Source organism: Littorina saxatilis, linkage group LG8, assembly GCF_037325665.1.
Source record: "Littorina saxatilis isolate snail1 linkage group LG8, US_GU_Lsax_2.0, whole genome shotgun sequence".
In the NCBI taxonomy this organism is placed as follows: Eukaryota; Metazoa; Mollusca; class Gastropoda; order Littorinimorpha; family Littorinidae; genus Littorina; species Littorina saxatilis.
In genome coordinates, this window is record NC_090252.1 from 60,418,453 (window position 1) to 60,431,681 (window position 13,229).

Genomic DNA, 13,229 nt, shown 5'->3' on the forward strand with positions numbered 1-13,229 from the left:
TAGAAAGCCGGTACACTAAATAAACAAAAAAAGTACATACTAAAGGAAAAGAACAGGACTACCTAAGAAAGCCTTTAAACATGCCAGGCATGTGGAGCCTTTTTATGCGTAGATATGAAAAAGGAACAAAATACGCCGTATATTCACAACAATAAACAATAGAAAAACCAAAACAAATGCACTATGGAAGTTTATAGGCTAGTTGTTGATTAGTGTGTGAATGTAAGCGCAAAGCAGAATAGAGCTTCATTTCCAAACAAAATGTCTGTTTCACATGATGATGACGGAAGTTCAAACAGGGTTACACGATTTAAAAATAATATGGCATATAATTGACACACACTCACACATTCACACACACAAACACATTCACACATTCACACATACATACACACACACACACACACACACACACACACACACACACACACGCGCTCGTACACGTACCCAAACACACACACACACACACACACACACACACGCGCGCACACGTACACACAAACACACATACACACAAACACACACACACACATACACACACATACACACAAACACGCGCGCGCGCACACACACACACATATACACAAATTTACACACAACACACACAAAACACACACTCACACACTACACACACATGCATATATGCACACACGCATACACACACATACACACACTTACGTACACACACACAAGACATCCGCACCCACCCACATACGAATACCCCCCCTGGAATTTTCCCCCCAGACAATCCCCCCCTGGACAACTCCCCCCTAAGACAATACCCCCCTAGGACAACCCCCCCACACACACACCACCCCCCCCCCCCGTCTCCTCTCCTCCCCCCCAAAAAAAATCAATTTCACAAGTGATTATTATCGTTAACTTTCTTCCCTTTCTGCAGATCATAGAAATCATCAGTGAGCATTCATCGGTATTTTAGAACTCAGATTGCTGCCCTGGGTTTTGTTCATCAGTGAGTATAAATCAGTATTTTAAAGCTTAGAGGTGATATATCAAAGGGATTATTTTACTTTGACCTTGCTTCAGGATAGTACACAATGGAGTTTAGTTTGACAACAAGAGGTGCTTGCTGCATTTTGTTTGAAAATCGTGTCTACGTAAAACAAAAAGACTTAACCAAAGGTGTAGAATGTTGGGAGTGTGAAAAGAGGCGAGATCACGGATGTAAGGCGAAGATTCACCTAAAAGAAACACAGCTGAAGAAGAAAATCAATTACCACAACCATTCTGGAAACCGAGGAAGAGGTGATATTGTGAAGTTGAGGGAATCACTAAAGAGAAAAGCTGAAACAACAGAAGAGGCACCACAGCAAATGATTTATCGCGTGTTCCTGAGCGACCCATAACTTTTCTCACAACATTGTTGAATACAAAGGGTTAATGATTTCTATAACACAGCAAAACAACACCCCAAAAAGCATAACAGGAGCACACTTTTCACGCAGGGGAATGCAACTTCCCACAGCCACTGAAACAAAAAATGTTAGCTCACGTGCGCCTTACTCTTCAAGTGTGATAACAACGATGATTGAAGAAACTATTATGAAATAAATAACCAAGGGGGTATTGTCCGGGGGGGAAATAGACCCGGGGGATAAGTCCTAGGTGGGAGAGGTCCTAGGGGGGAAATGTCCAGGGGGGGATTGTCTGGGGGGAAAAGTCCAGGGGGGTGAAGTCCGGGGCGCGCTGTTTACAGACAGAGGGCGAGCACCTTTGGATATGAAATTTAATTCAACTCTAGCAATAAGGAAACCAACGTGAAGCGTGCATGTTTCATGATCTGCGAACCATCTACTGTTGCCTTTCACGTCTATAAAGTATCGAATGAATTTCGTCTGACACAATTAAACTGGATACTTTTAGCACTGAGTACACATTAAGAACTGCACTGAAAAACAAATCGCTATATAAAGAAAGTTACCTTCAATGACGTTGATGCGGCAGGTGACATCGGACGGATCGCTATAACTGGCGCACCTTATGGTAGTGTTGTGATGATCTGTTTCGTTGGCAACAAAACTCACAATGGACACATCTGCTGCAATTGTAGGACTTCGTGTAAAGTTGTAGTCAGTATCGGAAACATCACAAGAGCGTCGACCTAAGAACACAAAAACCAGCCCACATGTCCCTATCGTCCTGTCTGTTTCATCAGAGGCGGGCGTGGTGATTGACCAGTTGTAAATGTATTGGGGAACAAGTCCAGTGCACGTGATGTTTGTCTGCGTACCGTGCACTATGTCCATGTGACCGTTCAGGCAATCTGTCAAATTGAGTGATTGAACTGCAATCACAAGAGAACCACTGATTTAAAGGAACAAACAGAAACAAATAAATCAATGAACATATAAATCAATGTCATCAGTTTCATGATATTTTTTTTCTTCTGTCACGTGATGCATACGATGAGACGTACGACGATGATATAGAAGATATGTGTGTGTGTGTGACTTGGTCACGCAGTGTCCCCAATGTGACTACAGATCAGCTGTAGGCGTCCCCTTGCTTCCAATTATAACGATCTTTCCGCCATGCCTTTCCTGGTTTTCAACGGCGGCGTAGCACTTATTTTAAAAAGCAATTATTTTCCAGGAATTCCATTTCTGTTTGGCTTCTTTTGCATAAAATAAGCAGGTCGAACGTTTTTCACTGTTACATTTCTAAACTTAATTGTACTGCTCACGTTATGAAATCCCAGTGTATACAACAAAAAACATTCAAGTGTAGTCATGCTATGCAAGTTCAGGGAGAACTATCAAGACCGGTCAGCATAAGGTAGTATAGCATTAGGTCGTTTTTTTCGGACGGTGATATTCTCCAACGACCAGTGTGTTTGTTTATGTAATGCAAAGCGTTTTAGCACGTAAAGCACGGAATGTGCATGCGTTTGCTAGACTGCAGGTTTGACTTCCTCCATCCAATGGTTTTAATCTACTCTTTAAGGTCCAAATTGTCAGTACACTTTCCAAAATGACGCCTGGAAAATGGATTAAATGACAAATGAAATTATTTGGATGCACACAGACGTAATGTATTTTTAACATAACTTACGATTACGCGAGTTTAACGTATTCTTTACATAACAAGGACGTTTAAACGAGAACATCCTATTCCAGTAAATGGTAAAGGCGTGTTTGCTTGAGCAAATAATACCTCTTTTAAAAATAAACAAGCTTGTTTTCACAAAATATTCTTCTTCTTCGTTCAACGGCTGAAACTCTTTCAGTTGTGTGTATGTGTATGGCCGTTTGTACACCGCCATTCAGGAAGCCATACGCCGATTTCGGGGGGAAGCATGCTTGATATTTGTGTGTGTGTGTATGGCCGTTTGTACCCCGCCATTCAGGAAGCCATACGCCGATTTCAGGGGGAAGCATGCTTGATATTGTTTGTGTTTCTAGAACCCACCGAATTATGGATTACAGGATTTTTTCCCGTGCGCAATTGGTCTTCTGCTTGCCTGTACACACCAAAGGCGATAAGGTACCAGCAGGTCTGCACATAAGTTGACCTGGGAGATCGGACAAATCCCCACCCTTAACCCACCAGGCGCGGCCGGGATTCGAACCCACGACCTTCCGCATAGGAGGCCAGCGTCTTGTCCACTAGGCTACCGCGCCCAATGAATTTGGACAATTTCCTTTGCGTTTGAAGCCTCGCGGTTCTGATAAAACGTTCACACATGTTTAGTTTTATTGCTATACCTTATTCTGTACTCAACAGGGAAATACTCAACAGGGAAGTACACATGAAAAGATACAACTCTTATACATTTTGAATGGGCTTTATTTTGTAAAAAGAGTACTTATCTTTTATCGCCGCTGAATACACTAGAGGGTAAACCAGCATATGTGACGTGAAGGCGCCTGGTGGTGAAAAGATAAACACGTGTTCTTTTCTGATGGTTTGTGAATCTTTTAACTTTTTTTTCTCTCTGTTCATAACACGTCCTTTCTGGTCTGAAGTGACCGTACAGACAGCAACAGGCTGTGTGATATTCCAAGGCTATTGTTCCGTCACCTACAGTTGAAGAGTCTATTGTCTCAATCTGGAAGGATACTGGCTGGCAATATAGAGATGTATGTCCACAGAGGCCAGGGGCGGACCCAGGGGGGGGGGGGGGGGAGGGGGTCCGGTTGCTCGGGAACCCCCACCTGGCCTGACCATGCACCTCCTCTAAGGGTAAAACGATATCGTTTTGTGTCTCTCTCTTTCTCTCTCTCGCTCTCTCTCTCTGTCTCTGTCTGTCTGTCTGTCTGTCTGTCTCTCTCTCTCTCTCTCTCTCCTCTCTCTCTCTCTCTCTCTATCGCTCTCTCTCTCTCCTCTCTCTCTCTCTCTCCTCTCTCTCTCTCTCTCTCTCTCTCGCTCTCGCTCTCTCTCTCTCTCCTCTCTCTCTCTCTCTCCTCTCTCTCTCTCTCTCCTCTCTCTCTATCTATCTCTCTCTCCTCTCTCTCTCTCTCCTCTCTCTCTATATCTCTCTCTCTCCTCTCTCTCTCTCTCTCTCTCTCTCCTCTCTCTCTCTCTCCTCTCTCTATCTCCTCTCTCTATCTCTCTCACTCTCTCTCTCTCTCTCTCTCTCTCTCTCTCTCTCTCTCTCTCTCTCTCTTGGAAGAAAATTAAAAATGTTTCTTGTAAAAAGGTCCAGCAGCAAAACAATATTTCTGTTGATGATTGGTACCAGCACTTTCATAGCATTTTAGAAAAAGATGAGATTGAAGATGATGAGCATGCTGATGTTAATGACGTGAATAATGAATATGAAGAAATGCTGGATAGACCCATTACCAAAGAAGAAGTGTTGATTGCTATCAGAAAACTGAAATCGGGCAAAGCTGCAGTACCTGATGGTTTAATTGGGGAATGTTTTAAAGCAGCTAGCGAAGATGTGGTGTTGTTTTTAGTGAAACTGTTTAACGCTTTGTTTGGTGAGGGAATCTATCCACAGAACTGGTACGATTCAGTTATTGTACCGTTATTTAAGAAAGGAGATAGAAATGATACTAACAACTATAGGGGAATTTCATTGTGTGATATTGTATGGTACTGTTGTTAATAATAGACTTAAAGAGTGGACTGAATTACATAATATTACAGGTGAATGTCAGGCTGGTTTCAAACAAAATTATTCTACTGTTGACCACATCTTCACTCTGCTTGCTGCTGTACAGAAACAATTTTCTAATAATCGCAAACTTTATGTAGCTTTCATTGATTTTGAGAAATGTTTTGACAGTATCTCACGCAGACTGCTCTGGCCAATTTTGATTAAAAATGGTATAAAGGGAAAGTTGTATAGATGTATTAAAAGTATGTATGCAGTGGTCAAGGCTAAAATACGATGTGGTGCTCAACTAACAGATTTCATTAACTGTACAAAAGGTGTGAAGCAAGGAGACGTGTGCAGTCCAATTTTATTCGCTCTATTTATAAATGAGCTGGCATTGGAAATCATTGATAATGGTAGGCATGGTATTACTTTAAACCCTGACATTGTTGAATTGTTCATTCTACTGTTTGCCGATGATATTACTTTGCTGTCTGAAACTGTTGTTGGTCTGCAGTCACAACTACATAGTCTATATTTTGCTTCACAGCGCCTTGAGCTTAAAGTAAACATGGGGAAAAGTAACATCGTGGTTTTTCGTAAAGGTGGATATCTAGCTGCTCGTGAAGTTTGGTATTTTGGTGGGCAAAGAATGGAGGTAGTAAATGCATACAAGTATTTAGGTATTTATTTTTCTACCAAATTAAGCTTTAATTTTGCTTGTCAAGATCTAGTTGCCAGAGCAAAACGTGCAGTACTGTGTATTATGAGTAATTTGTATAAATTCGATAGATTGTCTTTGGATGTTTTTATCAAGCTTTTTGACTCACAAGTTCAACCTATTGTTCAGTATGGTGCCGAGGTATGGGGTCTGATGCAGGCAGCAACAGTAGAAAAGGTGCATTTGTTTGCTTTAAAACGTTTTTTTAGGTGTTGACAGGCGTACTCCTAATGATCTTGTATATGGTGAATTTGGACGTTATCCCATTTACTTAAATTCATATGTACGTTGCATAAGATACTGGCTGAAACTGACAAGAATGGATGACAGTAGATTACCTCGTAAAGCATATAAGATGTTGTTTTCTCTAGATAGCAGAGGTAAATCTACTTGGGCATCACAGGTACGGTTGTGCCTGTGTCGATATGGTTTTCAGTATGTATGGATTAACCAAGGTGTAGCCTGTATCAATTCGTTTTTGGCATGTTTTAAGCAACGCATTATTGACTGCCGGTGGCAAGAGTGGGATAATCATATTCAGACTAGCGACCGGTTTGCATTGTACCGTACCTTTAAGACAACAAATCTTGTAGAAACATACTTGTCCATTCCAGTAAACAGACACATTTTAAATGTTTTGGTTAAATTTAGATTGGGTATTTCCAGACTTGCTTTACATACAGAAAGGTATAAAGCTGTAAGTGAAAATAATTTGGTCTGTCGTTTGTGTCAATCTAGTACTGAAGATGAATTGCATTTTGTTTTATGCTGCCCTGCACTGGAAAATCTAAGACGTCAATTTATTCCAGCAAAATTTTGTAGATGTCCTTCGAACTTCAAACTTGCACTGTTGTTGTCTGTGAAAAATGAAACTATACTTTGCAATGTAGCTAAGTTCTTGTATTTTTCATTTAAATGTTTAGAAAACGCTGTTTAAGCATTAGTATTTTATGATTATACATTGTCTTTTCTTCTGTTCACTTGAAACGACGCGTGTGTGGATTGCTGCTGCACACACGCTCTACTTTTGTGTAACCAGCCCCCTTCCGAAAGGGGCTAAGGCCTTAAAGGAATAAAATCTTGTTCTTGTTCTTGTTCTTGTTCTCTATCCCTCTCTCGCTTTCTCTCTCTCTCGCTCTCTCTATCTCCGCTCTCTCTCTCTCTATCTCTCTCTCTCTCCTCTCTCTCTCTCTCTCCTCTCTCTCTCTCTCTATCTCTCTATCTCTCTCTCTCCTCTCTCTCTCTCTATCTCTCTCTCTCTCCTCTCTCTCTCTCTCCTCTCTCTATCTCTCTCTCTCTCTCCTCTCTCTCTCCTCTCTCTCTCTCTCCTCTCTCTCTCTCTCCTTTCTCTCTCTCTCTCACTCTCTCTCTCTCTCTCTCTCTCTCTCGGTATTTCTTTCCGTCTGTCTCTCCGTTTGTCTCTCTCTCTCTCTCTCTCTCTCTCTCTATCGCTCTCGCTCTCTCTCTCTCTCTCTCTCCTCTCTCTCTCTATCTCTCTCTCTCTCTCTCTCTCTCTCTCTCACTCTCTCTCTATCACACTTTTAACTGGCTGACCTCTTTGTAAAATGGAGGATGCGAGTACATATGCCTTCAGGGATTTTAGACGTATCATATTTCATGCACATCTATCTAAATGAGAAGTTCTCCGTTTCTTTGTGTCTGTGTGAGTACAATGAAAATAGAAATCGAGAAATTGAATATGAAGACGATGAAGGTATTTTGAATCGTCCTATTTAAAAAGAAGAAGTGTTGATTCCAATGAGAAAGTTAAAACCTCAAAAGTCTGCTGGGCCTGATGGAATAATAGGAGAACTTTTGAAAAATGTTTTTTGGCTCACGTAAGTGTAGCCTATGCGATGCTAACTTTTGTCTGTCTGTGCGTGCGTGCGTGCATGCGTGCGTGCGTGCGTGCGTATGTATGCATGTATGTCTGTGGTAGAAACTTTAACATTTGAAGACGTCACAACATTTGAAGACGTCACATTATGACGTAAGAGGGTTAGACGTCACGCGAAGGAATTACTGAAAGTCTCGGTCATTGTTATTTTGCCGAGCGGGCCGAGACTAGTTTTTTCTTCGAAATCGGCCATTCAGATCTAGATCTAGTGTCTCGCTTTCTTGCACAGTGTCACCTATGCCGCTTACTGTGTGTGTGTGTGTGTGTGTGTGTGTGTGTGTGTGTGTGTGTGTGTGTGTGTGTGTGTGTGTGTGACGAAGCGATTGAGCTTGTGTTACTGTTTGTCGATTTCTTACGTGAGCCTTGAAGGCTTCGCCTCTTGTTCTCCAGGGATTGACTTTTTGGTACACTTGTTTAATTTTTTTGTTTTCCAAGGGTGTATTTCCAGAAAGTTGGACAGATTCCATTGTTATCCCTTTGTTTTAAGAAAGGCGATGTGAATGATCCAAATAATTATCGTGGAATTTCGCTGTGTAATGTTAGTAGCAAGGTCTATAGTACTGTGATTAATAACAGGTTGCAAGAATGGATTGAATGTAATAACAGTACGGGTGAATATCAAGCTGGTTTTAAAAAGAATTATTGCACTATTGATCATATGTTTACACTTTTGGCCTTTGTTCAGAAACAATTTTGTTTGAATTGTAAGCTGTATGTTGCCTTTATATATTTTGAGGAGGCGTTTGATTCCATCACCAGAGCTTTGCTCTGGCCAATTCTGTTAAACAATGGTATAAAAGGGAAACTCTTTAGATGTGTGAAGAGTATGTATGATAATGTAAAAGTAAAAGTGAGATGTGGAGCAAAGTTGACGGATTATATTAATTGTACATTTGGTGTTAAACAGGGCGATGTTTGTAGCCCAGTTTTATTTTCTCTCTTTATTAATGAGTTAGCACTTGAGATAATTGAGAATGGAAGACATGGTGCCACATTTACTGATGATTATTTGGAATTGTTTATTCTTTTGCTTGCTGATGATTTATTGTTGTTATCAGAGACTGTTGTGGGTCTACAGACTCAGTTAAATAATTTACGCAGGGCAGTGTCCTCTCTTCATTTAAAGGTAAACATGAGTAAAAGTAACATTATTGTGTTTAGGAAAGGTGGATATTTGAGTGCAAGGGAAAGATGGACATATGTGGTTGATATTTTACCTGTTGTAAACGTGTATAAGTATTTAGGAATATTGTTTTCAACTCGACTCAGTTTCACTGCTGCCTGTAGCGATCTCTCAAGCCGGGCCAAAAATGCTCTGATGTGTATTATACAAAGATTATCTGTGCTTAATAATAATAGTTTGAATGTTTTTTTGAAGTTGTTTGATTCCCAAGTACAACCAATAGTACAGTATGGTGCTGAGATATGGGTATTGGATAAAGCTGCTCTGCAGTGTGAAAAAGTCCATTTATTTGCATTGAAGAAGTTCTTAGGAGTTCGTATGCGAACACCTAATGACCTGGTATATGGCGAGACAAACAGATATATCCGATATATTTGAATTCTATTTTAAGATGTGTTAGCTACTGGATGAAATTGTTAAAGATGGAGGCGCACAGACTTCCTCGTAAATCATATGATATGTTGTATAAAATGGATGAGAGTGGTAAAAAGAACTGGGCCTCAAGTGTCCGTTGTAAATTGTATGAGTACGGTTTTGGTTTTGTGTGGTTGAATCAGGGCGTTGTTAATGAAAAAGAGTTTTTGCGTGTTTTTAGAGAAAGGTTGGTCGATTGCAGATGGCAAGAGTGGGATTATCATATTCAAAATAGTGATAGATTTGCTGTTTATCGGACATTTTGTACTGTACATGACATTAAACCCTACCTTTTGTTGAATGTGGATAGACATCTAAAGATTATTGTAATTCAATCAAGTTTGCGTTTTAATGAAACAGATTCTGTGATTGGTCAGAATACCCCAACTCATTAAAAATTACCGGTGACTAATTGTTGATAGCCACTCGCTAAAAAATCCGTTAACAACCTGCTGGCGAGGCGCATTGATACCGCCTGACTAGTCTCGGTTAGCTTTGAGGGTCATTTTACAAGTAGGAAATATGAAGGTTAACGAAATACCGAGACCATAAGGTATGCGAAGTGATGACGTCGAATACGTGACGTAAGTTGATGCATGAATTCTTCCGGACTACGTCAGTCAATTCCAAAGATCGCTTTTGTGATGAAAGAATTTGTTTTAGAGTTTGGTGTCCAGATAGTGAATTTGGGGACGAATTTCAGTTTGCTATGACAGTTCGAGACAGTTGTTGTATTGGAACTAGTGCTTCATGAGTCCCTCGTTTCGAATTTTAATAGATGCAAGATATTTTCAAGCCTTTAATGCGTACAATTTTGCCTTCAAATTTCCCAAAATAAATAATGACACAAGTCGGCGGACTGTAATTACGTCACAGGCACATCCCTTCTTTGCACAATGGCGCGCTTTGTTTTGAACCCGTCGACCGGTTCGACGGCACTACAATTTGTCCTTTAATTTGGCTGGGACACCCACTTTACCACCCAGGCACCATGCAGTGAATGCAGACTAACACCTGCGCAGGTTATTTTGGGGGGAAATGAAGCGGTGAAGCCCAAACGGTAAGTAGATCTACACTCATTGCTCAATCATCGTTTCGATAGCTTTACCTTGACCGTGTGTCGTCTGCTAGCGCATTACGTACTGATGTTTGCAAACATAAACACGAAGAACACATACAGCAGTAATATATATGAATGTCACAGGTTCATTAGAACAAAATGAACCCAATACAGTACTCTTAATTTACATTTGTAGCCTGTGTATGAGTAACAGTGTCGATTGTCTTGCCCTGTGGTACAAAATGTATGGCGGGCCAAATGAGTCAAAATGTCTAAGATACATGCATCATGTTGAACACAAACAAAAAACTTTTCGGGGGTAAGAAAGCAATCTACATCTAAATGACCAGTTGTAAGTGTTTGTTTTTCATAATTTTTAAGCTATTCCTTGGGTTGTTGTTGAAGTTTTTTGTTCTGATCTAAGACAATGTACAGCGCGGAGAGCATAGATTACTGTGGTTCGCGCTATATAAGCTGTCATTATAATTTTTATTATTATTAGTAGTAGTAGTAGTAGTAGTAGTAGTAGTAGTATTAATATCATTATAAGTATTATCATTATTATTGATGTTGTAAGGAACACTGTACCTGGGAGAGAGAGGTCTGTATGTCTGGTGGTTTGTAAAGAGTTTTTTATATGTTCCAATATAGCAAAAAGATATTTACCCCAAATCGAGAAAAGTACACACAAAGTAAATGTTTTTTTTCAAAGATTCTTAAGGCGAAAGTGTTTTGTTACAAGTGTATAATATTAATAATTCTTTCTCACTTTACAGAAACCACAAAAAGAGCTTTTGCAGCTTGAACTGAACGTACTGCAGCTTGTCTACGCTATTCGGACTGCAAACTTTGATGAGTTTGTCCAAGCACTGGCAGTTCTAATTCCATGGTTTTTCGCACTGGACCACATACACTATGCGCGGTGGCTTTCTGTGCATCTGCGTGACATGTGTCAGCTGTTGACAAGGATTCTATCCGTGTATCAAGCCTTCTATCTGGGTGCATTTGTCGTCAACAAAACTCGGCGGCCATTCTCTTCCATTGCACTTGACCACGCACATGAGCAGTGCAATGCCTTGGCTAAAGGGGATAGAGGTGCGATCGGACTAACAACGAATCCAGTGGCACTGCGAAGGTGGATGGTGGCTGGACCAGAGATTGCACGAATTGTGCAGAGCTTTGAGCAGCAACTACCTTCACATGCGTCTCCTAAGCTGGAACATCATGAGCAATCATGTTGCATTTCAAAAGACTTTCAAGATGAATGTTGAAAAGCGTATTGCAGCTTTTAAAGAAGTCGGCAACCCTTTTGAAGACGACAGTGAGGTTCTGTATGCTATGGACACGAAAGTTGTGGTCGAAAACTGTGATGTGAAAGCAGTCCAGAGTGTGATCGAAGTCGGACAGCAGCAATACAACGACTTTGTAAAATAAAGACTCATGGAAAGACCAACACCAGTAACATCTCCATTGCACCGAAACCACCTGAAAGTCTTTGCAAAAAGACACCACAGAAGACTGCAGTTACCATGCTGCGCAATGACTGCTCACTGTTTTCAAGACTGTTCATAGCCTGCCAAACAAGAAAAGGCAATCTGCCCGAGTTTTTCCGCCATGAAAATCAACCAGTACCCCCGGCACTCAGCAAGAATGGAGAAATGAGGACAGGCCAAAAGTCGGACCTTTTCCACTGCCTTGAATGTGTGGTTGGCTGTGATTCTTCTTTGGTTTACGAGCCTAGGGGAGAGAAGTTTGATGATGAGCTGCCCACTACTGATGATACAGGCTTCATGGAAGTGCCTGACCTTCGAACTGAGGATATCCTTCATGGACTGGAAAAAGCTTCTTGTCTTGAAAATCCAGAGCTGAAGGAAGACCTGCTGTCAGCGTGCTCACTGAGCTCCACACACGTTACAAGTATGTCTGCTCGACCAAAGAATGCATTTGCAGAAGTTGATGCCAGGATACTTGATGGTGCTTTCATTGTTCAGCTTCTGTCTCCAAAGACATCACGCACGTTTCAGGAGTAGGCAGATTTCGTCTTTATACCATACGTGCTTTCTCAGCTGGAAAACGTGTCAAGAGTGGATGTTGTCTGGGATATCTACCTTCCTGACAGCTTGAAGTCCTCTACACGGCGGAAACGTGGCCATGGGCAGCGACGGAAAGTGACTCCAACTTCACAAATTCCATCGAACTGGATGAGCTTCCTTCGAAACGATGGGAACAAATCTTTTGTTCCAGTTTCTCGCAAGAGAACTGATCCGCCAGAAGGTCACGGACAAAGTTGTCATTGCTACATGTGGAGAAAAAGTCCTCTGCTCTCCCCCTGATGTTATTTTGTCCACCATTGATAGTTGCAATCAAGAAGAAGCGGACACACGCATGTTTCTTCATGATGCACACTGTAGTGAAAAATGACACAGAAGAATCGCAATACGAACTGCAGACACTGACGTTGTTGTCCTTGCCATTTATTTTGCTGAAAAGTGGCATGGCAATGAGCTGTGGGTATCATTTGGTTCGGGAAAGCATTTTCACCACATTGCTGCACACAAGATTGCTGGTAGTCTTCCGCCTGGAAATGTCAGTGACCTGCCAGTTTTTCATGCATTAACAGGATGTGACACCGTGTACTTTTTCTCGTCAAAAGGCAAGACAACAGCATGGACATCTTGGGCAGCTTTTCCAGAAGCAATTTCAGCTTTCCTTGAACTTGCTGCAATGAGAAAACCTTTCAGCGATTGCATCAGCAAGATTGAACAGTTTGTTGTCTTGATGTATGAGAACAGCACATCGTCAACAGTCCATGAAGCAAGGCAACGCTTGTTCTCTCAAAAGTGCTGTTCCATTGAGAACATTCCTCCCACCTCCGATGCTCTGCATCAG

At 41.3% G+C, this 13,229-nt stretch overlaps 1 protein-coding gene across 1 annotated transcript in view; it reads right to left on the reverse strand.

The window, feature by feature from the left end:
- LOC138974773 (uncharacterized) overlaps positions 1–1,791 on the reverse strand; it is a 7,715-nt gene extending 5,924 nt beyond the window's left edge. The window contains exon 1 of the mRNA XM_070347499.1: positions 1,779–1,791. Coding sequence (XP_070203600.1) covers positions 1,779–1,791 — 13 coding nt within the window. The remainder of the gene's footprint in view (positions 1–1,778) is intronic.
- Positions 1,792–13,229: the final 11,438 nt, after the last annotated feature.